Source organism: Schistocerca nitens, chromosome 5 (genome assembly GCF_023898315.1).
Source record: "Schistocerca nitens isolate TAMUIC-IGC-003100 chromosome 5, iqSchNite1.1, whole genome shotgun sequence".
NCBI classification, from domain to species: domain Eukaryota; kingdom Metazoa; phylum Arthropoda; class Insecta; order Orthoptera; family Acrididae; genus Schistocerca; species Schistocerca nitens.
This window is the reverse complement of record NC_064618.1, coordinates 281685112-281712087: the sequence shown is the minus strand read 5'-3', so window position 1 is coordinate 281712087 and position 26976 is coordinate 281685112. Positions and strand designations below refer to the sequence as shown.

At 42.1% G+C, this 26976-nt stretch overlaps 1 protein-coding gene across 1 annotated transcript in view; it reads left to right on the top strand.

The window, feature by feature from the left end:
- The window catches only part of LOC126260012 (carboxypeptidase B-like), an 83119-nt gene extending 60928 nt beyond the window's left edge, over window positions 1-22191 (top strand). The window contains exons 5-9 of the mRNA XM_049957172.1: window positions 4125-4212; window positions 4571-4716; window positions 11612-11668; window positions 11806-11890; window positions 21916-22191. Coding sequence (XP_049813129.1) covers window positions 4125-4212; window positions 4571-4716; window positions 11612-11668; window positions 11806-11890; window positions 21916-22106 — 567 coding nt within the window. The 3' untranslated portion in view covers window positions 22107-22191. The remainder of the gene's footprint in view (window positions 1-4124; window positions 4213-4570; window positions 4717-11611; window positions 11669-11805; window positions 11891-21915) is intronic.
- Window positions 22192-26976: the final 4785 nt, after the last annotated feature.

Genomic DNA, 26976 nt, shown 5'->3' with positions numbered 1-26976 from the left:
CTAAGTTCTAGGGGACGGATGACCTCAGAAGTTAAGTCCTATAGTGCTCAGAGCCATTTGAACCATTTTAGTAAATTTTAAGTTATGTTTAAGTTAGGCTTACAGAGTTTTTATTATCAGAAGAACCACCCAGTTTTAAAGAAGTATATCTTTTACATGCATGCACACACCATCTTGAGGAACTTTTAACAATTACGCTTTAGGTCAAAGTTTTTATTGCCCTTTAAGAAATGTTCAATGTGCCCTCCGCCGGCTGCGTGCCAAACTTCCCAACGATATGAAACTTCCTGGCAAATTAAAACTGTGTGCGGTCCGAGACTCGCACTCGGGATCTTTGCCTTGCCACAATTTTAATTTGTCAGGAAGTTTCACATCAGCACATACTCCGCTGCAGAGTGAAAATTCATTCTGGAAACATTCTCCACGTTGTGGCTAAGCCATGGCTCCGAAATATCTTTTATTCCAAGAGTGCTAGTACTGCTAGCTTCGCAGGAGAAGGGTGAATTCGGAAGGTAGAAGATGAGGTGCTGGTGGAAGTAAAGCTGTGAGGAGGATCCTGTGACGTGCTTGGGTAACCCGTCGATAAAGTACTTGGCTGCGAAAAGCAAAGGTCGCGAGTTAGAGTATCGGTTCCGCACAGAATTTTAATCTGGCAGGAAGTTTAATATCAGTGCCCAATCCACTGCAGAGTGAAAAATTCGTTCTAGATAGTTATCCTCGTGGCATAACCTTGCGAGCATGTCGGGAGCATACAGTGCGCACGCTACGCTGAGTCGCGATTCTCCCAAAGTCGTTGCACCAGTAGACGCTTAAGCAGAGTCTTTAACGAAACCCTTGGCGACGTTGGAGGGCAACACGGCCCTCCTTACGTACGATCCGTCGAAAATCGTGGCGTACCATTGTAATTTAACTCTACCAGTTGAAACAGAGATCGTAAAACACCTTTTGTTGCTTTGTTATCGCTATCGAAACAGACGAAGAGCACTAAGCACTTTTAAGTTCCCAATGAACGACAATGAGCACCTTGTGAAGCAGAGAAACCGAAGAACAACGATATGGACGGATTGAAGAATCAAGAATTGCGAGGCCATCTTATAATGGAAGACTGCGAACTCAAGCCAGCCATGAAAATAATACCCTACGAGAAGCGCAAAAGAGGACAAGTAAACAGGACAACCTAATAAATGAAGCATTTCACTACGATCCGACGAAAGAAGGTAACTAACACAAACACGTCGTAATTGTAAAAATGGATAGCGTCAGCAAATTTTGCAACGCGAAAAACTTCAGTAGAGAAACACCAGGATTCCGTTGCATGACTGGAAAAATTCGACTACTGCCACTGGAAGCACCTCCACCGGAATTTTCACATTACATCAGAGGGGAACCTCCAGAATCAAAGCACTTTCTTCTAAATACAAAAGCGCACTACGCCTCTTTCCAAACGACTTATTTCTGTCACTTCGGTTAACACTAACAGAGTGAAATCGCTTACGTTTTTTCCATCCAAGGACAAATATGTGACAGTTAAGGGATCATTACTACCACTACGCAACGAAGACAATAAATTTCTGCAAGTATATTTAATCGGAAATGAAGATACACAAATTGGTCAACGATGCACAAATATCAATGTACTGAGAGGAGAAGTAATTCAAGATGGACAGAAGAGCTTACACTAATACAGTCTACTGATGCACATACTCAAAACAGCACTAGACCGAATGGTTTCTGATGACTATAAAGCTACAATTCGAGCTGACAAAAGGCCACCTGGAGAACACGAACGTCGATTTAATTCTACTCAGATAGAAGAAGATAGAAGACGTCGACATCGTAATTACGGGCAATGAAACAAGCCGTGACAATTGTGCAACGAAGAGGAGAAGAACTACAACGCATTGTATCGAGAAGGGGCAAGAGGAAATGGACGAGAGGGGGATGGGGACAAGAGGAGATAGGGTGTAGGGAAGGACGTGGTTGGAGAGAGGGGTTGGTGAAGACGGACAGAGAGAGGGAATGGTAGTGGTGATGAACAGGGAACTGGGAGGGGAGGATAGAGAGAGGAGAAAGGTAAGGTGGATAAAAAGAGAGGGGAAGATGAAGATGGATAGAGAGAGGGGGCAGGAGGAGAAGGACAGAGAGGGGGGGGGCAAGGGGACATGGACAAAGAAAGTGGCAAGAGGAGAAGGAGAGAGGGGGCAAAGGAGCAAGTGTACAGAGAAAGGGGAAAGGAGAAAATGTACGAAGAGAGGAGGAAGGAGACATACAGAGTGAAGGGGATGGAGGAGATGAACTAATAGAAGACTGGAATAAATAAATACCGGGGCAATGACGGGTTTCTCAACTAGTAATTAACTAACTGCTAATAGAAACAACGAAAACTCTGTTAAGGAAGTGATTATTCTAGAGTGAATGTTCATTCTGTAACCATTGCAGCTTAGTAAGGACCCTTGTCTGCTGCTGAAGATTGGTAATCTGTGTAAAATTACGTTTAATTTCAATGAGTACTCATTACAACACTATCATTAAACAGGTAGCATTCGAAAAAAGTGTTAGCATGGTATCAAGCATCATTTATCAGAAAAGACGAAATTAATGGGAATCAACAATCAGCGCTCAAAGCAAGGATAAGAACAACGTGAGAAATTAACAACACACAGAGATGGAAATAAATTGCAACATCCTGATCCTAACTTCACGGTCTATGTCATTTATGAGACTCCTCTTGCAACAACTCCTTCCTTCCCTTAATAATCTTCGAGCTTACAAATAGATACAGAAGAACACGAAAAAAATAAATTCCTCTCCTTTTTCCTCCTCTGCATGTTTACTTCCAATTACACCCCCCTCCATCCAATATCTTCTTTTGCCTAAAACAGCCGTATCACAGACGAATGCCAAATTGTGGCACTGAAACACACCTGCAATACTATCGGCCTACAGAGAGACAGAAAATTCTCAAACACGGACAGGCGTCACATGAACGTATGAAGAGTTTACGCGCGAGGAGGTGCCATAGACTGCTACATCTCAGGGTCTGACATAACACGGTTGTAATAACTGATAGCGAAAGTCTTAAGAGAAACTGACAATATTTGACAAAGCGGAGAACGTCAGCGCCCTAAGTTCTTAAACATCTGAACATACCGTGACGCAAAAACTAAGTGAAACAATTGTTTAAAAACCACTTTTTCATGTCTCTACTGTTTATCTTCTGCTGCAGCAGTCTCTCACTCCTTTACTACGCCTCTCCAAATTAAAATCTCAATCAGATAATTAACTAACACGGAAAATATGTTCCATAATGGTAGCAGATAATAAATTGCACAGTTAGAATGCTTTGAAAATGAAGGTGAAGACGCTTTGATAACATATAAAATAATTTTATTTAGTCACTGAAAATACTTCACGTAAAGGAACATAGCTCAAACAACAGTTTAACATTCTTTTTAAGTTCATTTCATTCCTCATAGCGTCCAGCAAATTCTTCAATTAATGTTGTATTTAATTCAGAACTGTAACCATATTCCATAGTTTCAACGCTTGCACATTTTGACACAAGCTATGTCAGTTGAAAGCGTTGCACTAGTGACTCGGTACCCATTTTGGTTGAAATCTGATTGCAGTCCTGCAAACGATGCAGTTTACATACCTAAAACACATTTTATCCCCGTTTGCGGTAAACATGTTAGAAAGGTTGAAACCTCCATAGTGGAATTCCGCAAATACCTAAGGTAAATCTCTTTTTAAATGATTATATTATATGAAGAATTTAGTTGACACATCCAAACGTTTCAGAAACTGGACAACAGAACAGAGCACATTGTGAAAAAAAAGCGTCTCTGTATATTTTTATCATTTTGGTTCTCAAGGTATACGTCATTGTGCCGGCCGGAGTGGCCGAGCGGTTCTAGGCGCTACAGTCTGGAACCGCGCGACCGCTACGGTCGCAGATTCGAATCTTGCCACGGGCATGGATGTTTGTGATGTCCTTAGGTTAGTTAGATTTAAGTAGTTCTAAGTTCTAGGGGACTGATGACCTCAGAAGTTAAGTCCCATAGTGCTCAGAGCCATTTATACGTCATTGTAATATATCTCCGTAACTGCTCTGAATGTTACAGGAACGGATGTGGAGGAAGACGCGATCTACAGAGTCGAGTCTATGTGTAGGTGTCGATGGCAACAGAAATTACGATTTCCATTGGATGGGTAAGAAGAGAATTATGTTTAAAATTTTAGGCTTGTTTTAGATTTTATATAGTTCTCACTTAAATTTCTTTCATTGCTGCTGAAAAATCAGGGGTCCTATAATCGAGTTTCCAGTGCTTCACTGAGGAGACAGATTGTAGATGAGCGGTTACTCGCCTCATTGTTATCCTACAGTTTAACTTTAGACGTTCCGTTCCTGCTATTTCATCGCATATAGCTTCATTAGATTATTTTTCGAGATCTGCAGACAGTTTATGATCTACGTTTACATGAAATTGTTGTGGATGCACACAATAACCTTTTCAAGACATAAACGACGTTGCGAAATTTCACATGACATCCGCCACATGTGTTTCAGAGGTTGGAGCCAGTTCGTTTCCCTGCAGTGAGACGTACGCTGGCCCTGAAGCGTTTTCCGAGTCTGAAACCAGGGCTCTGAGGGATCATGTCCTGGCAGACAGCAGCCGCATCCAGCTTTACCTTTCATTCCACAGCTACGGCCCCGTAAGTGACCAAAAGACCCTTATCTAACAATACTGTACAAGGGCTATTAGTAAATTAACCTCCGATATTACTCGTAAAAAAGGAAGAAGTTGACAAATTTTTATATCTAAACTTAAGTAATAGAACCCAGTACGTTGTCCTCGATGGTGAATGTTCATCGGAGGTGAGGGTATCATCTGGAGTGCCCCAGGGAAGTGTGGTAGGTCCGATGTTGTTTTCCATCTACATAAATGATCTTTTGGACAGGGTGGATACCAATGTGCGGCTGTTTGCTGATGATGCTGTGGTGTACGGGAAGGTGTCGTCGTTGAGTGACTGTAGGAGGATACAAGATGACTTGGACAGGATTTGTGATTGGTGTAAGGAATGGCAGCTAACTCTAAATATAGACAAATGTAAATTAATGCAGATGAATAGGAAAAAGAATCCTGTAATGTATGAATACTCCATTAGTAGTGTAGCGCTTGACACAGTCACGTCGATTAAATATTTGGGCGTAACATTGCAGAGCGATATGAAGTGGGACAAGCATGTAATGGCAGTTGAGGGGAAGGCGGATAGTCGTCTTCGGTTCATTGGTAGAATTTTGGGAAGATGTGGTTCGTCTGTAAAGGAGACCGCTTATAAAACACTAATACGACCTATTCTTGAGTACTGCTCGAGCGTTTGGGATCCCTATCAGGTCGGATTGAGGGAGGACATAGAAGCAATTCAGAGGCGGGCTGCTAGATTTGTTACTGGTAGGTTTGATCATCACGCGAGTGTTACGGAAATGCTTCAGGAACCCGGGTGGGAGTCTCTGGAGGAAAGGAGGCATTCTTTTCGTGAATCGCTACTGAGGAAATTTAGAGAGCTAGCATTTGAGGCTGACTGCAGTACAGTTTTACTGCCGCCAACTTACATTTCGCGGAAAGACCACAAAGATAAGATAAGAGAGATTAGGGCTCGTACAGAGGCATATAGGCAGTCATTTTTCCCTCGTTCTGTTTGGGAGTGTAACAGGGAGAGAAGATGCTAGTTGTGGTACGAGGTACCCTCCGCCACGCACCGTATGGTGGATTGCGGAGTATGTATGTAGATGTAGATGTACTTAGATGTTAACATTACTTCTCCACATTCACGTCTACGTCTACACTTCGCAAGCAACCTTACGATGGGTGGCGGAGTGTACTTTTTGAATCAGTGTCATTTCCTCCTTTTTCCATTCCGTCGCTTAAGGTTCGCGGGTAGGAAGGCTGTTGTTGTACATGGTCAAGATAGTATCAGGAGCTCATGTGGGTATCCGGGAGGGTTTTCTTACACGTAAAAAATGCTAGGATTCAAAGAAAATGCCGGGATTCAAAGAAAAATGAGTTTTATTCCAAAGAACTGCAGCTAAGGGGTACAGTATTTACGGAAACTGGCTACGGCTGCTGAGTGAATCGCACATGGTTCGGGAAGAGTATTTCACCCTCAGTAGGAAGGACTGGTGGGCAAGGAAGCTGGCAGGCAAGAGAGCGATCCGCTGTTGTGGCTGCTACCTCGCCGACACTCTTGCGTACCTCACGTGACGGCATCAAGTCCTCCCATTGACGTGTTTGTGGCAGGAATTTGGCGTCCCTCACTCAGCAACACCGTGGTGGCGTCCCTACGTCAGCGTAATAGCGGGTGCGAGCCGCCAACAAGTACTGTGGAGTAAGATACTTCCTGGTACATTAAAACTGTGTGTCGGACCGAGACTCGAACTCGGGACCATTGCCTTTCGCGGGCAAGTGCTCTACCAACTGAGCTACCCAAGCACGACTCACGCCCCGTCCTCACAGCTCTACTTCTGCCAGTTCAAATGGCTCTGAGCACTATGGGACTTAACAGCTGTGGTCATCAGTCCCCTAGAACTTAGAACTACTTAAACCTAACTAACCTAAGGACATCACACACATCCATGCCCGAGGCAGGAGTCGAACCTGCGACCGTAGCAGTCGCGCGGTTCCGGACTGCGCGCCTAGAACCGCGAGACCACCGCGGCCGGCACTTCTGCCAGTACCTCGTCTCCTACCTTCCAAACTTTACAGAAGCTCTCCCGCGAACCTGTTAAGTTTGGAAGGTAGGAGACGAGGTACTGGCAGAAGTAGAGCTGAGAGGACGGGGCATGAGTCGTGCTTGGGTAGCTCAGTTGGTAGAGCACTTGCCCGCGAAAGGCAATGGTCCCGAGTTCGATTCTCGGTCCGGCACACAGTTTTAATCTGCCAGGAAGTATCATATCAGCGCACACTCCGCTGCAAAGTGACAATCTCATACTGTGGAGTAGTTTACGTAACTGCTCATGCCACTGCCTGAGACTAAGGCAAAATGATGGAAGCAGAACACAACAAAAATTTTTATTATTGCTAGCCGTTACCATGAACACTGGTAAGCCTCCTGTGGGCTCGCGTCTCTCTAATTTTGCCTTAATGATCTTTTCGCGAGATAGACGTAGTAAGGAGCAATATATTGGTTGAGTTTTCGAGGAATGTACACTCGCAGAACTTTAACAGTGGACCGTAACGTGATGCAGAATGACTGTTGCAGCGTCTGCCACCGGAGTTTGCTGAGCGTTCTGTGCACTTTCGCGCTTGCTAAATGAATCTGTAACAAAACATGCTCCTCTTCTCTGAATATCCTCTATTTCCCCTATCGGCCCCATTTGGTACGGATCCCATAATGATGAACAATATTGAAGTACTAGAATGAAATTTTCACTCTACAGCGGAGTGTGCGGTGATATGAAACTGTGTGCCGGACCGAGACTCGAACTCGGGACCTTTGCCTTTCGCGGGCAAGTGCTACTGGCGGAATTAAATCTGTGAGGACGGGGCGTGAGTCGTGCTTGGGTAGCTCAGTTGGCAGAGCACTTGCCCGCGAAAGGCAGGGTCCCGAGTTCGAGTCTCGCACACAGTTTTAATCTGCCGGGAAGTTTAATATTGAAGTACTGGCTGAACGAGTGTTTTGTGAGCTATTTCCTTTGTTGATGGACTACAATTTCTGAAGATTCTTCCGCTCACAATTAATTTTATGTGGTTGTTCCACTTCAGATTGGTCCATACGCATATTCCTAGATATTTAATGGAAGTAAGTGCTTGCAGTGAGTGTTTCGCAATTTTGTAATCATACAAAAAGGGGCCTTTTGTCTACATATTCACAGTACGTTACATCTGTTCATGCTGCATCAAGTGTCGAACCTCTGTGCAGTCCAGTCTGAATTTCGCTTCAATTTTCCAGTGTTTCAAGTTCTCTGTACATAACCGCATCATCCGCGAAAATACTAATGGAACTTCCGACATTATCTACTAAATCATTTAGATATATTCTGAAAAGTAACGGTCATATAACATTCACGTGGTGCACGCTCGAAGTTACTTTTACGTCTCAAGATTTTTCTCCATTCAGAATGAGGTGCTGTGTTGTGTTTGCTACTAATTATTCAGTTCAATCACAAAATTGGTCTGATATTCCGTACATTCGTGTTCTGTTCGTTAGGTGACAGTGGAGAACTGTATCGACCGCGGAAATCAAGGAACCTACGCGCCTGTGTCTGATGCTTTCTGTGTCTCGTGGATGAATAGGGCCTCGTTGTCTTCGAGGAGCTTCACGGTCTCCAGAAATGGCATGACACGCTAGTATAAGTCATGTTCCAAAATCCTACAACAGTCGGACGTCAGAGGTGTAGGCGTATAGTTTTTTGTGCCTCTTCGACGAAGTTTCTTGAAAACGCGAGTGAACTGCGCTGTTTACTAATCATTAAGAACGCTTCGCTCCTCAAGAGATCTCCGATACATTGCTACTAGAAAAGGGAAAAGTTCTTTCACATACTCTGCGTAAAATCGTATTGGTATCCCGTCAGGTCCAGTGGCCTTTCCTCTGATGAGCGATTTCAGTTACTTTTCTCTCACTTATTTCGATATCTGTCATTTTTGTCGTTTGTGTGACGAATTAAAGAGGGAACACAGTGTGATCTTGTCGCTGAAACAATTTTGAAAAAAAGACGCTTTTGCTGTGTTATTCTTTGTTTCAATGTCATTGTTGAGTGACTGGACATAACCTTCGATTGGTTTACTAATTTAACAGAAGACAGAACTTCTTATGATTTTCCATCAAGTTAGTAGCTAGAGTTTTACTTTCGTATTCGTCGGACGCTTCGCGCTTAGCCCTGCTTACACTAATTTCGACTTCGTTTGACTTGTTTATTCAAACATTTGCCGTACCGTGACACCAGCTTATGCTTTGATTAAAGAATGGTTCCTCCTGGTGCTTCAGCCAATTGTTGACAGCGTCCTTGAGATCACTGTTGGTCGTGCTGTGAAGTCAGCCAGTCTTTCCTATTGAAGAAAAGATAAAGGTCGTTTGGTGCGAAGTCCGAGCTACTCGTATAAGAGCGGTGTTGAAAAATCTCCCTGCCAAAAAGCTCGAGTTTTTCCTTTGTTCGATTCGCAACATAGTGTTGGGGACTACCGTGAAGGAGAACGATTCCTTCGGTAATCATCCAGAACCGATTGTTTTGAATTGACCTACCGAGTTTCGTAAGAATCTCACAATGAATCTGTGATATCACAATATTCTCACGCGTTACTCTCATGAAAACTGTAGTCAAAAGTCCTTGGCGATCACAAGGAAAACTGTAACCATCATTTTGCAATCTGTTCGAATTTTTAGGGCTAATTGGACAATGATTGTGCACCCACTTTTTGGACTATTGCTTAGTGTCAGAATTGAAATACTGCACCCTCCGCTTTCTCCCACACGATTCTGTTGCGAAATTCCTCTTTTCCTTCGTAGTAGCGCTGAAGGAGCGTCAAGGCCGAACACGTTCTTTTAGCTTTATGGAACATCAATTAAGACATTTTTGTACTCACAGCACACAAAACATATGGTTACCTAATCTCCCTGAGACAATTTTAAAGAGGGTTTTCCTTGAAGTCTAAGGTTCATCATCAGAAAGATCGGAAACAATAAACGCACGCATCATTTCGTGAACATCTTGTACAAGTTCATGATTCAATTCTGAATGTCGTCCTCGACCACTTTCAGCATGTACTCTGTGCGACCAGCCTTGAATTTTTTGAACCGTTCCTTCACAACACTGTCATATACAGTACCATCCCCATACACACGCCACAATAGACGATAAACCTTGGCGTCGTTGACTCCTTCTCCGAGCAGGAAGCGAATAACAGAACGCACGTCGCAAATGGCGAGAGACCCAATAACACGGCCCATTACAATCGCTTGAGGCTTACACACTGACGAACGCAGATGGTTGACAGACGTTAGTTAACCATGAAAGTCTCCCTTTCCAACCACGCAAGCGCCATCAGAAAACGAGCATTTTATTCTTAATAGCCAATCGAAGGTTAATTAATGAATAACCCTCGTACACTCTAAGACAAAACAAACGACGCACCACGGAGGTGTTATCCGAATAAGACGTAAATCGGTAGATATAACGTACATGTAGTGACAAACGATTAAATTTTCAGGTAAAGTAGATGATTTATTCAAGATAAAGAGCTTCACAAATTCAGCAAAACAATAACGCGTTGGTTACGTTCTGGCCCTTATGCAAGCAGTTACTCGGCTTGGCACAGGATTGTTGGATGTCCTTCTGAGGGACGTAGGACAAAATTCAACCAACTGGCCCGTTAGATCGTTAAAATCCCGAGATGGTTGAAGAACCCTTCTCATAATGCTCCGAACGTTCTCAAATGGGGAGAGATCAGGCGAGATGCAGACAAGCAGTAGAAATTATCCTACTGTCTACTCATACCATTGTTTCCCAATCGTGGTAGACGGCTCTATAATCAACAAATATCAAATGTGCTTGTTTTTACAATTAAGATCATAGGCATTTCATTCCACATTTTATTTACGATGTAAATGTACACCTTTGTATTCTAACGATTTACATTGCTGTTCAAACGTTACTTGAGTGTTGCAAATGTTATTGTACAGTACAAATAATATGGCTTGACATTGAAATTTCTTGCAAATAAGCTGCTTGTATGGTAATGTAGTTTCATGATTTTACTGGGTTGATTGTGGCGAGTTCCCTAACCATCGGTATGCTTGATTTATGTGGATGCCCTCGAACACCGCCATGGAGGTGACCGCTACGCGGCTACCGGCTGAATACAAACCATAACCATTGTAATTACGTGAAATGTCCTTGAAGTGATAATGACAGGCGCACCTGCCCTAGATACTCACTGCAATCAAGCATCCAGATGGCGAGACGCTAGGGGACTCTCAGACATCAAGCATCCCGATGGAAACAGAAAACTGTTACATCCACGTTGTTCCTAGATCACACAAAACGCAGTTTTTAACCAGACATTGATACGGCTAACTATATCATACTGTACAACCAAATTTGCAACATTAAAGTACATATCGAATACAAATATGAGTATCAACCGTTAGAGCCCAAAGGTTCACATTTACATTATAAATGATGCGTAGAACCAAATACATCGATTCCTAATAGCAAAACCTGGCACACTTTGTATATGCGCACTATAGCGCCATCTACCACGAATGGAAAACGATGGTATTGAGTGCACTGTACGTATTTTTTGGCGTAAGATTAAAATATGCAGTAAAAACGGGGAACTCACATATGAAGATGTAAAATTGACCCAACGCACGCAGGAGGGGTGATTAGGTGGCGGCCAGGTGGAGCCCACACAGATGTTCCCTTTACTGACATTAATTTTTCATCTAGAACTTTTTTTTTTTTTGTGCGATGCGTCCTTTTCGAGATATTTAGTTGACTGAAGTTAAAACAAACATCCTGTGGGAGTAAGCATAGATGTAGCATTTTCAATATTATCACATTCTGCGTGCACTTCCCCAAATGATGAATAATTTTTTGTTCTCTTTGCAGTATATACTCTACCCGTGGAGCTACACTGCTGACATGCCTGATAACTGGGAAACACTGGTGAGCAATTTTTCCTACGTTCATAATTCATTTTAAATCATATGTCAGATGTAAATAAAAATAAATAAATTCACAGCAACGTCATTCATCTTTGTATTTTATTACCAAACAACACTCCTTTTTTTTTATCCTCGCAGCAAGCGTTGGGTGACGCGGCCAATGCTGCCCAAGAAGCAGCGGGTGGTCCCACCTACACGGTTGGAGAGTCGACGGTCGTCCTGTGTGAGTACTCATCTTGCTTTTAGTTTCCTTCAAGAAACGGAACGCGTATGCGATCAGTGAGTAATCAAACAAGCGTACTCTTTGAAGAATTGTCGAGTAATTCTCATCTTGCTAGATATTTTAATGAGCAACATTATTTGCATCAGGCTGTTCGTTTAACAGAATAATTTATTAAGGACAGCTAGCTAGTTCCATGTGTGCTCAAATGGATGTGGACTCATCAACTCATAAGTGCATAATAAATATCATAAGCCATACATGTCGTATACTTGCGAGGATGACACGTTCGCATCCATTTGCGCACTTGATTTTGAGCAAGTGATCTAAAGTGAAGTCCTTCTTGGTTGGGTTTAGTTGTACTAAATACCAACATTAGTCCCCACTCCGTTCCGCCGGCTCTAGATTTCGGGCTTAAAGCTGTCCGCTCCTGATTTTTCGCTGATATCCACTTGGAATTTTCATCGCGACCCACCGGATCAGATCACTTTTGCATTGAAATTTCGCCGGGTTCTCGCATACACCTACAGACGTGACATTAGTTTGGCGAAGAGAACTTTTAGAAGCCTCGACGGAATTTATTCAGCGAATTAGTGTCCACAGAGTCAAACGGCTTGGTAAATAAGCAAAGGTATCGATTTGTCTGACGACACCCATGAAGGAAGGAAATGGAAAATGTATCCCAGAGAAAGAGCCGATGAATTTCTTTGGAAGGAGAGAGACTGTACGGCGGGACAGTGAATGCTTCAGAACAGGAAATGTCTTGACGCAACTCTCAATCAGAACCTCCTTATTTAGAATCCAAAAGAACAGATGAAGAGACTGATTTCTTCAAAAAGAAAATGAATGACTGTAGGGTCGAGTTCCGTTGCAGAAAGCTGCGCGGGGTAGCCGCGCGGTCTCGTGCGCCTTGTCACGGTCCGCGCGGCTCCCCCCGTCGTAGGTTCGAGTCCTCCCTCGGGCATGTGTGTGTGTGTTGTTCTTAGCAGATACCTTAGGTATAAACTCCAGTATATTTACACGGAGAGTCCTTACGAATTATTCTACGTATTTTTCACAAGCTCCCTAACCCAGCTAAAACGCTGGTGCTGAAAAGTTCACAAGGTTAGTCCGGAGGAAAGGTACACACTTTGGGAGGAGATAGTATCGGTGATCCTGAACAAAACACTTGACTGGGGCATATGCCCTATTCCGAATGGTTTCCGAGACAAAACACATTTTATGTACATTGTTAATTTTTTTGTATTATTCAGTACATTTTCATTGTTTACAACGTGCCGCAGTAGTGTTGAGGGACTAGAGACGAACAATGGATACGGGACATTTTTTGTCCGTCAAGTCAAGAAATTACCGCAAACTGTCCTACAAAAACTAACGAAGTTACAGGGCATGCGCGTCGCACGATATTTTCAATATTCTCTGCTCCCTTCGCACAAATTATTAGCCCTAGAGAAAAAAATGAATAGGGCCTTATTTGTAGGAATTAACGTATTTAATTTTGTACTGGGACACGTTTACGCTACAGGCCGTGGTTTTCGAAGTATTCAAGGAAAACGTACAAAACTGACATTAAAGGTATTCTATCTCGGAAACCATTCGGCATAGGGCATATGTCCATAAGACGTTTTTGTTTGAGGATCACCAACTCTATCACCCCTCAACGCATGTTCCTTTTCTCCTGACTCACCTACTATAGTGCTAAGTTTTGCCTCCGAGTTGCACCATCCAAATTGTAATACATCTTCTGAGGCCAGGATAAGACTTATAGTTGGTCTCTGCGTTGCGTCCAGCTCCTTTAACTTCATGTATAAGCAGTACCTCAGAATAGCGAAAATCAGTTATACGTTTGAGTCCGAATTTAATAATAAAGTATCTAAACTTCAATACGGGTTTAGGAAAAGTGACAGCACAAAATAGCATGGTTCTATTGAAATCAGAGAGGCCTTTATTAGGAAAAAGTACGTAGGATCCATTTTTATTGATACTGTCGGAGCCTACGATAATGTGGGCTTCCACATACTCTTAAAGAAGCGATAATGACCAGGTCTTCTTCATTTTCTTTTAAAGCATAAATACATTTCTACCATTTCTACATCGTATTGATAAACAGGATGCTTCAGCTAAGTTGTTCTCAAATATTTACGGAACGTTTAAAGCAAAATAATTCTCTTTCACCCTCGAATGAAATGTGAAAAAGTGCCCACTAAATGACGTAAAGCCTCTTTTCATAGCTGTAGTAATTACAGAGATATTGATATTAGCTCCGCTTTTTCAGGTAGAGCTCTCGTAGTTCTAAGAGAGACGCGTTCAACGGCATAACTCCAACATTTAGGACTTCAGGTTTATCTGCTTTGAACGTGAAACCGATTGCTGTCTAATGATGAACCTCGTGCTGTTACACATAGCTGTCACGCCAGGCTGATGGGCGCTCCAGCTAGACGCAAGTGAAACAGAGAGAGACAGACACGTGAACTGGAAGGCAAATACGAATAAGTATGGGGTCTGCATGCCTTCTCGCAAGGGACACCAGCATGGAGAGAGAATGTCAGCGCTGATATGTGAAAGCGAGAAATGTATTAACAATTGCGAATACGATCAGACTCAAGCTACACACTCTGTTGGTGACAATGAAAATTTGTATCTAACAGGGACTCGGACCCAACTTTTTTTTTAATGTCTTCGTGGCGGACATCCGGTGACACTCGTTCATGTTGTTCATTGATCCGTTCACTCAGTTTTATTATTACAGAGGGAAGCTAAACCCGCTGACTGAACACGTTTAGCTACCGTGCCGGCGCCTCGGCCATCCTAGCACGCCTCCCGGACCGTCGAGAACTTCCACGTGTCACCGCCAGCCAGTGTCCGGTTCTCGCCCACTTGCTGTGATTGCCGCACAGGAAGAGACTTGTGATAACTGTCACGGTCTTGTCTTGGTGTGAAATACTGTATTGCAGTGGCTGTGTTTTTACAATGTTATCTGCAATATAAAAATGCGAATACTTGAAATATTCGCCAAAAAGCGTGACGTTAGTTCCAGACTAGCTACAGCAATTCTGAATACATCATTGAACTCGTCATAAAAGAGCGGTTCCAGTACAATTGTCACTTCTTTTCTAGGACCGATATTAGCAATGTAATTAATAATTATACGTAAAAACTGATTATAGCAAAAGTATTCACGATTACTGAAAATTTCTCATATAAAAGAGAATGCAAAAGAGGAATCGGTTGTAAATAAAATCCCATATTACTGTTAACGAATACCAGAACAGATAATCCCCACAGTTGCAAAGCAAGGGTACCCTAAGCGTCAACTATTGATACCATTGCGCTTTACTGTTTGTGTGTATTAACATGATAATTTATTACGATAAGTTTGTAGGAGCAGTAGTTGACTAGAACAGCAGGGCAGCGTGATAGAGGAGAAAGTCATGTATTTGGCTAGGTTCTTGTAGTTCAGATTTGTAGCGTAAAAGAGTTATCTAAAAGACGTAACTGTAACTATTTATAAATTTAATCTGTGCATTAATGTATACAAATTACCATATTGTATGTTGTATGTTTAATATGAAATACGGTATGTTTAAATCTTGTAAATAGCCACAATGACGTGTCTACAGTAACAGACACGTAGCACAGTTGAGGGAGAGCACGTTTAGGGGCCTTTCGTTTGCTGTCCTTAGAGTGGTGGGTAAAATTTTGTGCAGTCTCTACGAACCGCTTACTATAAGATGGAGTGTAGAATGGAGAGCTTCTGTAAAGTGTGGAAGGTAGGGGGCGAGGTACTGGCAGAAGTAAAGCTGTGAGGAGGGGCCGTGAGTGGTGCTTGGGTAGCTCAGTTGGTAGACCACTTGCCCGCGAAAGGCAAAGGTCCCGAGTTCGAGTCTCCGTCCGGCACACAGTTTTGATCTGCCAGGAAATTTCGTTTGAAGTGTAGAATGTTGGACTCAGTTATTTCAGTGCAACACTTAACGATTATGGAAATGTATCCCACATTGCTTTAAAATCAACTGTTATATTGAACTTTGAGTTCAGAATCAGTATTATTTATCAGACTCCAGTGAAGTGGTTAAATGACCAAATTTGCTAAGATTAGCAAATGAGTGCACTGGATAATGTCGACGGCACAAAGTAAACTTTGCCCGTGTACGCTCTGCTCACTGCAATGCTATTTCAAATCATATTTAATTATTGTGCTTATTTTCAGGATCAGTAGACCATCATTTCTGTAACTTCTTTCTTTGACCTGAATAAATGCAACATTCAATATAATTTGAACAACTTTGTCCTAACAGATTACTATCCTCTCATTTATTTAATGTCTGGGTTTTATATTCATTAACTGTTCCTTAGGCTGGCACACTACTTTTTTAAAGAATTTTTTAAGAGCACAATGCAGCAGCGCACAACCAGACCCATATTTTGGCAGAAGGGAAAATAAATTTATTAAATGATTGAGTGCTTGCCCACCGGTTGTTAGGTAGCAGCAAAGTAATCCACTTGATAATTAATTTCATTTCACTATGTTGCTATAAATCAACTGATCCACTGTAATTGGTTAGTTTTCTTCAGAAGATAAAGCACCGGTTGTCCATTGCACAGTTGCAGCGTTTCACAAGTTAACGACGGTAATTGTTCTTGCTTCTACCAGAGACTAGAAATAAACTGCGCGTCAAAAATGGAATGTATTTTTAAGAAATGTAGCAGGTATAAAGAGTTAAATATAAGAGGCGATCAAAAAGCTTTTGTTCGAAGGCTGTACAGACCGGAGTCGATATGCCAATGAGCAAAATCTACGCGAGGATTGAGGCAACCAGGTAGGAGATATCCATTTGGTACAACATTACAACATGGTTTCACGCTGCGTGAAGAAGTCCGTAACTGCCTGCTACGCGTCCTCGTCCGACAGGAATCGCCGACCCTTCATTGCCCTTTTTTGGCATCCCGAAGGCGTGATAATCCCATGGGACGGGATCAAGACTATAGGGCGAGGTCTCGCGTGTCTCCCACTTGAATTGGTATGACTTCTGCCTTACAATTGCGATATGGGGACGAGCGTTATCATGAATTTGCGAACCATTCCACAACGTTAGTTTTAGACAGATAAGCTGCTCCATACACTTTCTTCATTCTCCAATGGATGTCTACCGGTATTTCGGTAGCCGAGAAAAGAGTAACACCACGTTGGTCCTGTTTGGATCCACTTGATAATCATGGCGCCATAGTTCACGTTTCCATATTTGACGCACGCACGTCGGAGAGACACAAATGCCGCAATGATCCCTTGCCCTTCTATATACCCGTGTCGAAGTCACACTATATTAATTTTAATTACCAACAGTCTCAGTTGCAATGTTTACCTAGATTTAGCTAGGTTTTAGTCGGGATAACCCAACCTTCTTCAGAATAAAAGTAACTACCGTTTGTCCATAGTGGAGATCGTCAAGCTAAAACTACAAATCCATAAATTATCATCAGACTGTAAAAACTTATCTGAAACTGCCTCGGCCCCACTTTGCGACTGCGATGCGGCAGCCACGAGTGCTGTACTGGAACTGACCGTAGCGTCATAAGTTCAATCATGACCATTTGTGCGCTAAGTCAATAGGATGTCCATACGTTGTAACCATAGCTAAGCAAGTGCTAAACATTTACGTCTCAAAAAAAATTTTTAGACCTAGTCATAATAATGACGAGGTTGGCTTTATATTATCCTTCCCACTCCTAAGTTCTTTTTAGGTGATTAAACTTCGTGCTTAAGCACAAAAGTTTCCTAGACAGGCCATACGTTGTAAGCACGTGATATCTTCCTCATATCATGACCAACGAATACTTCATAAAAGTTAAGACAGTCGATCTAAGCACGTTCTGCACAGGATAACATATACGCCCTTTTGTTTCACTTTACTAGTAAATTCAAGGTTAGAAGTTAGGTTCGCGTCTTGTCCCAACAAGTAACTTATCACACAGTTCATGCGCAGGCGCAAGGTATTGTGTCCGCCTAGGCGGGCCTCACGGCGCTACGGTCAGTTCCAGTACAGCACTCGTGGCTGCCGCATCGCGGTCGCGAAGTGGGGCCGACGTAGTTTCAGATAAGTTTTTACAGACTGACGATAATTTATGGATTTGTAGTTTTAGCTTGACGATGTCCACTATGGACAAACGGTAGTTACTTTTATTCTCAAGACGGTTGGGTTATCCCGACTGATACCTAGCTAAATCTAGGTAAACATTGCAACTGAGGCTCTTTGTTATTAAAATTAATATTAATATTTTTGCAGTTGATGACAGGGCCGCGAAATGTTGACAATATTCACACTATATTGCATACACGCCGCAGCAACGCCCTCAAACGGAAACTTTTTCATTGCTTCTTGTAATAACATTTGTGCACTGAGTTTAATGTCAAGATACACATGTTCATTGCAAAATTACATCAGCAATAGCAACAAAATGATATCACGAAAGAACGTAGTTTACCCCAGAGAAGCCCTGTCTTCGACCGGGAAAGGATAGTTGAGCGCTTTCCTAGGCACACACGTGTAGCGAGCCGTTTTCCTATCGTACGGGTTTCACATACAGCTACGTATTTCGAATGGTACTTCCTCCAGGTACGCCGGTAACACTTCGGAAAGAAATTTTGTGTATCTTTTACCTGATAAGGTTTCTTGAATGAACCAAAGACCAACCACCACATAATCTCCAATAGTCCCGCACTAAACGTTCGCATTCCACTGCCTCAGCAAGTACTGGTTCTCAGCGGGCCAGTAATGCATACTTCTTACATTCGGCTCTCTGTGATTCGGAAAAGAGAGTTCTCTGAGGATAGTCCGTTGTCTATATGTCGCAACAGAATCCAGGGATAAAATTCCATTCTGCAACTACGCTGCTTGACGCGCTGGTGAAATAAAACCTGTTACGGATTGAAACTGTTTCCACGTAAAATGTGAAGCACTCAGGCTGACCTATTCCAAAAGCACACGTAATTTCTCTGGAGCTAACATGTGGATTATGAGCAACACCTGCCACAACATCTCGTTGCATGCTTGCTCCTTATCCTTTGAGCAGTATTTCAGTAGCCTCCCAACTACAATTTTTTTTCGCATGCGCTGATTGTCATTCTTATTGGACACCATTCGTTGGTATACCTTTAGGCGTACAACTTTGTTATTAAATATAAATGTAAAAAATAACAACGCACTTCTTGGATTGTGTCCGCCGTTGATAATAACAAAGTCAACACATGTTATTACTGACTCGAATAACACTCTGCGTAAGCTTGTGTTAATCATAAGCAGGTTGAAATAACCCGTTTCAGTGCCGCAATACGACATAGAATTTTTCAAGTATGTGGATGTTATAAGACTGCAAATTTTCCTTTTTTAACTCACATTATTTCTCGACATAGTCTCCTTTGAGGGATATACACTTCGTCCACCAATCCTCCAACTTTTTCATCCTATCGGAAAAATAGTTTCTTTCAAACTCTGCAAAATACTCTTGACTGCAACTAACATATGCTCATTTCTTGAAAATTTCTTCCCAGTAATCCAAAGTTTCGAGTTAGGGAACAGAATAAAGTCACTTGGCGCTAAGTCTGTTGAATAGAGTGGTTCAGGGACCAATCCAAAGACCAATTCATGCACTTTCGCTACTGTTATCGCTGATGTGTGGAATGGCGCACCAGTTTGAGCCAATGCAAGTTTCATACGATCTAACAATGAAACATAATAGGATCCAGTTATGGTTCTACCTTTCTCCAAGTATACGACGACGATTATTCTTAGGGAATCCCAAAAACCTGTGGCCATCATCTTACCAGGTGACAAAAATGGTCTTTTAATTCCACGTCACACGTAGTTGCTTCACAGCCAATTCTACGTGCACGATATTATGCACTGCCTCAGTTGAGATGCCTACGGTCTCAGCAATCTCACGAATTTTTTTTTTTGGCGGCCTTGCATTACAATATGATTGATTTTTGTCATTGGCTTCCTTTGTAGTGACCTCAATTGAACGGCAGAAACGCGTGTCGTCTTGGGTGCTTAAATTAATTAATCTAAAATAAATAGTCTTTAATGATGGTGCAGAGCCCTCCTGAACTTCGTCCAAATCTGTTTTGTTTTGTTCAGCTGTCGAACCCTTCAAATGAAAATGTTTAATAACAGCACGAAATGCGGTTCTTTCCATTTTCAATCGTAGCCGACACACAGATGCAGAAGGCTGACAACAATAAACTGTACGCTACATATTGTTGAAATTCTTTATACGAAACTATAGCCAATTATGAAGGCGCAACGAAAGTGTTCCATTTTTTCAGGGAAATTTACCAGACTTATCAAACCACCCTCGTTTTTTATTTTTTCATTTTTTAAATTTTTTCCTGGTGCATTGTTCGGCAGCATTCCTTTAGGGACGGCAGGTGGCCCGGATTTTTTAATTTCAGAGTAGTATTCTTATACTACAAATTTTTGTCCAAAGTCTTGCGTGGATCTATATATCAGCTCCCGCTCTCAATCTAAATAACCAAACCTCAGATGCCAACGGAGTAGTATTAATTAAAAAAAATATTTAAAAAAATCTGAAAAATGGTTCTTCATAAAACGAAAGAGAACTGGGGATGAGGTAGAACGTGTAATTTGTGAAGCAGAATTATCAAAGTGTTATCATACAGTTAAATATCATATGTCTTTGAAATTAGTGGACTGTACTTGTACGCTAAGCTCCGCACTTTTTAATGATTCTGGAGCCTCAAAAATGCGACGCTGGACAGAACAAAATCAACAGCAATTGTGAGATCATTGTTAGCACGCGATACTGTCAAACAAATACCCAAAGATTTTTCAGAGGTCCGTTATTTTGGTGTAGCTATAGCCTCTAGTAATCACACCACCTAGAAAATATTTCCATTAATTAATTCACTTTATCTCTAGCTTGAAGAAGTGTCCCGGTTTCTGCTACGCAAATTACGTTCATTTTTCGCCGGCCGCGGTGGTCTAGCGGTTCTAGGCGCTCAGTCCGGAACCGCGCGGCTGCTATGGTCGCAGGTTCGAATCCTGTCTCGGGCATGGATGTGTGTGATGTCCTTAGGTTAGTTAGGTTTAACCAGTTCTAAGTTCTAGGGGACTAATGACCTCAGAAGTTGAGTCCCATACTGCTCAGAGCCATTACGTCCATTTTTAGTCAGTTTAAGAGAACTGTGCCGGTTTGTCAGACAGTAATTACGACAGCTGTTTGCCTGGTGTACATCTCCCAGTAATCCTGATTTGGATTTTTCATGCTCTCCTGAAATCACTCCATTTTACAGCTAGTGAGAGACTATAACTGAAGCCCCCCCCCCCCCCCTATTCTTTACTTCATCTCGCATTTTAAAATGCTCTAAATTAATGGATTGATCATCTACTTTTTATTGCTACTACTTTCATTTCGGTAATTTGAAGCTCGACATTTTGGTATTTCTGATTTTATTTATTAAAAAATGTTCAGGATATTTAACGATGTGTTATATGAGAAAGTTTCATACGAAGTCCAAAAAAAATGGTTCAAATGGCTCTGAGCACTATGGGACTCAACTGCTGAGGTCATTAGTCCCCTAGAACTTAGAACTAGTTAAACCTAACTAACCTAAGGACATCACAAACATCCATGCCCGAGGCAGGATTCGAACCTGCGACCGTAGCGGTCTTGCGGTTCCAGACTGCAGCGCCTTTAACCGCACGGCCACTTCGGCCGGCTATACGAAGTCCGGTTGAAAAAATATAAACTAATAAAATACGGACTTGAATAAACAACTCATACAATTTGACTCTGATGACCGCGCAGTTGAGCGCCCCACAAACCAAACCAAACTCATACAGTTTGAAATGATTGCTTCGTCGTTGGAGCAAATCACTACAGATAGATGGCTAGTCATCCATTTTATTTAACTTAATTTACCTTTTTCTCTCTATTGGCATACAATTGTTTCCATGATTCGATGGCTAGAAAATGTCTGATCTAACTAAGAGGCCGACGTGCTGTTTGAACAGATGCGTCAGCCGGCAGCAGCGACGATTGGACGAAAGCCGTCGGCGGAGTGGACCTCGCCTACACCATCGAACTGCCCGGCGGTGGCAGCCAAGGTTTCGACCCTCCAGCGTCTGAAATCATCGGCATCGTGACGCCATTCTTCGAAGCAATACGGGTCTTTGGCCAGTACGTCAGTGAAAACTTTGGATGAAGATTCCCTTATGTAGATGGAGACGTACACTGATTACGTTTCTTTGAGAGATATTTGTCCTGAATAAAGGAAAACTGCATGGAAATTTATTGTTCTTAATCTCCAAAATGGATTTTTCACTCTGCAGTGGACTGCGTACAGTTTTGAAACTTCCTGACAGATTAAAACTGTGTGCTGCAGAGGGACTCGAAAACGTTTCAGTATACAGTTTTAATCTGCACGAATTATCAATATTTTTAAGCTTCACATTACACATTTGCTGTAAGGAGTCACAGACAACAGGTTACCAACGAAGAAGTACCACATTTTGTTTTTCCTTCAGTTAGCCCCCTTTCTTTCGTGGGTCTGCAACTGCTCATGGTGTTTCTGGCTTTTGATTCTGTTTATTATTTCCAACGTAATTGGCATAACAGTTAACAAATTTATCCCACTGTGAGACAAGGTGATTAGTGTATTCACAGGAAAATGTTTGGGGTCGCCTACGGAACCATGATTGTATCCAGGCGTGCATTTCTGCGTGCAAAGCAAATTGACAGCCACGAATGTCTTTCTTCAGGGCTCCAAAAATACAGAAATCGCTATCCTGTTGGTCTGGCTACGATCTTGGATCCTTAGGCAACTGCCAACTTTTTTTTCCCCCATGAATGCATTGACTGCCATGTCTCACAGTGGGAGATAAATGTATTACCAGTTAGGCGATTACTTTTGAAATAGTAAACAGTTCACTTACATTTTTCCATTTGTCCCGTTTCATTTGACTGCACCTTATGCTGCCTAATACCCTCCCTGATGCAACAACACCACCGTACAATATGATGTGTAACGGTCTGCGAATGTGTAAATTCTGTTTCGAGCTTGTCCACACAGTACAGTGGTTTTCCTGTTGTATTTCTGAGATGTAAGAGTGGGAAGAACATGGTATTAGCGTAAACTGATGACAGAAAGCCACTGAAAATCACGTATGCACCGACCAGAGTATCTGACCAACTGTATTCAAACATCCTATGGAACCGAAACTCCCCTATCTTCCTGTTTCTCAAGCTGGCGCAAATAGAGTACAATTAGCAAATAGAGTACAATTTACTTAATAAATGCTGATAATCTGCCTGCTACAAGGAAATTGGTCACCTACACTTATCATTTAGTAACAAGAGATAGGAGAAGATGGCGAATGTCTGTTGCTCTATAATAACATCGTAAATAATTTCTTCATTAGTTAAAAACAGTTCGAAAGTACGTATGAATTAAAAGTGTCATAATCTTTTTTTTTTAGACCCAAATAACATCGATTTTGCAAGATGTCTCCTCCCATACATGTACGGATGATTTAGAAAGAAAACTAGTCAATAATAAGTTACATTATGTGCGAGAAGGATACAATAATGAATGAATGACAAATATTTCCCTTGAGAATGCGCCCACACAGGGTAAATTCACCACACTGCACTAACTTTTGTAGAAAATGTGACACCAAGATGGATAAAACTGTCTTCAAAGAGGTTTATACACGGTGGGGCAAATAAAAATGGCACAGCAGAAATACTTCCATGATACATGATCGACTTGAAATTCCGGGCTCTTGCAACAGGTGTCAGATTGATTTAGTAGGACTCGAAGCATTTTCTGGTGAACTTCAGCCCCTTTTTCTGGTTTGCGGACACGTTTCAGAATGTTTTTTGACTTGTTCGAAACAGATCCCATCTGTCGCCATTTTTAGACTAAGCGTTGCATGGCACTTTGACACCATTAAACTTCTCAGCAGACAGCTGACCACACCGTTTCCACGACTTTGTTGTCACGTAACTTTTCAAAACGAACACCAGCTGCTCCACTATTGAATACCAACGTTCCTTTTGCACTGCTCCCCCATAGATTGACGCAGCCGCCACTAAGTTCTGAATCAGTGTGGATCAGGTGGAGGACATACACGTGGTGTCATCGTGACGGGGAGTGGTTATATGCACACATTCACGTCCAACCGTGTCCACTCGTTCGGGCTACTTTCGTTTGCCCCACCCTGTTCTAGAGATCAGGTAAGTAATTATACACAAGCGCCGGCAACGGCGTGCCACATTTCACGGTGTGCAGACCGCGTGCGGACCAAGGCTCGGCTTGTCACGTCTTTATTCGCTCCTTCCCGGAAGTATTAGGTACAGGGCGACATTTCGTTTAGTATTGCGCTGTGGCATCTTTCAGTCGGCAGAACACTCTTCAGTTCGACAGAATCTCGCTGTCAGCACTGTTTACGCTTCAGCATCTGGTCCTGGTATGAAGGACGTTCAAGGCCCAGTGGCTTTTTGGAAAAAAAAGAGGTAGTCTGAAAGTTGCGAGCTCTTTCTTCTTATCTCGAGTTTTCTACTGAAAATCTCCTGCTTGTACTCTTGTTAACTTTACTATTACAGAGATCGCCTAAACTTTTTATTTTTTTTAATTGGTCCTGTGCGCAACAAATAACTAACTTGGTCTTTCTGCTGCCACTGCTTGATCTGCTGCATTCCATTATTTAACAAAAACATAAAAAAACTATTATTCATGCTGAGTGCAATGCATGTTCTGTATGGCGGCTCCTGCTGTTGCTGCAGTTGCTGCTGCTTACTACAACTACATATAATTCAAGAGAAAGGGTTTGGTCAAATCTAAACTCGATAAATGATAACCCAAACAAGAGATTCCCTTTTCAAAAACTATATTCTGAAAGCGATTCTTTCTCATTCAATTAACAGAACGCTAGAAGCTCTTTGAACAATCGCTTCTTATGTAAATCTGCCTCCAGTGGCATTAAAGCAATATTACAAATTAATCAAACTCTTGAGACAGACTGAAATACTTCTCAATTAAATACATAGTGAAACAATTCCCTGACAATTACAAAAGAAATCAATGACAAAAATCAATATTTAATCTATTCGCCTAACAATGGTTTCCCTTAAGAATTCAACTCCTGTCATTATCAAAATTACCGTCTGCTGCTACGCACATACACAAACCCTTTTCTTTAAATTAATAAGCGCGCTGCAAATTATAAAACATATCAACTCAATACCAAATCCTGTGTCGCTGTTGGCGGACACGGCAGTACGGCAGCTCGGCGACGATCCCTCGCCCAACACACGTGCGCACCACAGCAGGCGGGCTCCTACACTGGCTTCCAAACTGCCACTAATTAATCCGTGCGCTGCGAAGTGCGACAACAATGTCTTAGATTCGAGAGTTTGTGTATGCTCGCTGTAGCCAACCTTTAAATCCTAAGAGAGTATTGCCAACTCTCAAGTCTAACAATCAATGATCACAAGCCTTTAAAAATGATTGGGTATGAAAGAACAGAAGGATGAGAATTCTCAGTATATATTACGCAGCCACAGAAGCGCGTAGTGTAAATTCCGTAGAAAACGATGTTAAACCACCATGCACAAAGAATTTAAGGATTTAGTTGACAATGGAAAAGCAAAAAATTACTACAATCGACAGAGGGGATTCATTGCTCTACACATCAAGAAGCACTTTGTGCCAAATTTGCAACATGGAGCACACGAAGAAATTGGTGGTGTGAAGAGTAAAACTTCTAAAGTCGCACGCGTTATTCCAGTGTCAGATCCTTGGAACTGAACAAAGGGTATGGAGAATTTATAAATTATTCCACTGCAGGTTGTTTAAATGAAGGGACATATCTGGAACGATTCTTCAATTTAAAACTTGCTGTTATTGATTTATGAAGGAAACAGGAATGCAGGATCGAAAATTATAACATCCGGAGTGGTCCGCAGATATCGCATTTTAACTAGACTTGATTGCACACTGCCCATAGTAAGACATTGCAAGGTGAGAAACAATTTATTTGAGGTTTGATTTGGATGCATATAAAAAGAAAGTCACGTTATAGAAGAGACACATTCTGACAAACACAGATCAGTTCTCTAAACTCAATGCTCTTAAAGAAAATGAAAGGTTTGAAGAATTCATAGTGGCCTTGAAAGAATTAAGAGGATCGTTTGTAAAACTGTTTAAGGATAGTGCAAATGCCACATCTCTTTTAGAGTGTTTCCGAGACCGTTTCGTTCCAGTTGAAAGTAAACCTTTGCATTTGTAGATATAACATTGACCTGCAAGATAATTCCAGTTTTAATGACAAATCGTTTTATGTTAAAACTGTGCAGGACGCCTACAGTGCTTTCCTCGTTTCTATTTCACCATAACGAGGTTGCAAAGGTGCTAAAATATTTCGATCGACTTATTTGCGTGGAAGATCTTTTTTCGCTATGAAATTAAATTAGTCATGATTATGTGGCAACGTCAGTGAAACACTCTGCATCCGCCTGTATGTGATAGTTTGCCCGAAGCAAAAAATTATATTGTCTCTCCAGTGCAACAAAGATACACTCACGTTCAGGAAGAAACAGAACACCCCGAACGGCTAGAGATACGATGTTCATTTTCACAGAATATCTACATTCTTATGTTCTGCAGAAATGATTAGCATTTGAACCATGAAGGCTCATGGGTGCAAGGTCAACGACGATATCACGGCATAACTGCGGCTCTCGTTGTCGCTATAAATCGAAGGTAATAAATCAGTGTGACTTGAGGACACGTGCAGGATGCCTGGCAGAGGTATGCACGAACCGTACAGTCGAATCAATGAGTTTGAAAGAGGGCGCATTATTGTCGTGAGAGAATGTCATGTATCCATGTAGGAAATTGCTTTCCGTGTGGGACGAAGTGTTTCGGCAGTGCGATGCGTGTGAGCACAGAAGTTCACGGAAAGCCGTAGAACACGACCAGATAGGCCAGAGCCAGGACGTACCCCCCCCCCCCCCTCCCACCAGAAGATCGACACCTTATCCGAATGGCTTTGCAGGACAGATCTGCGTCC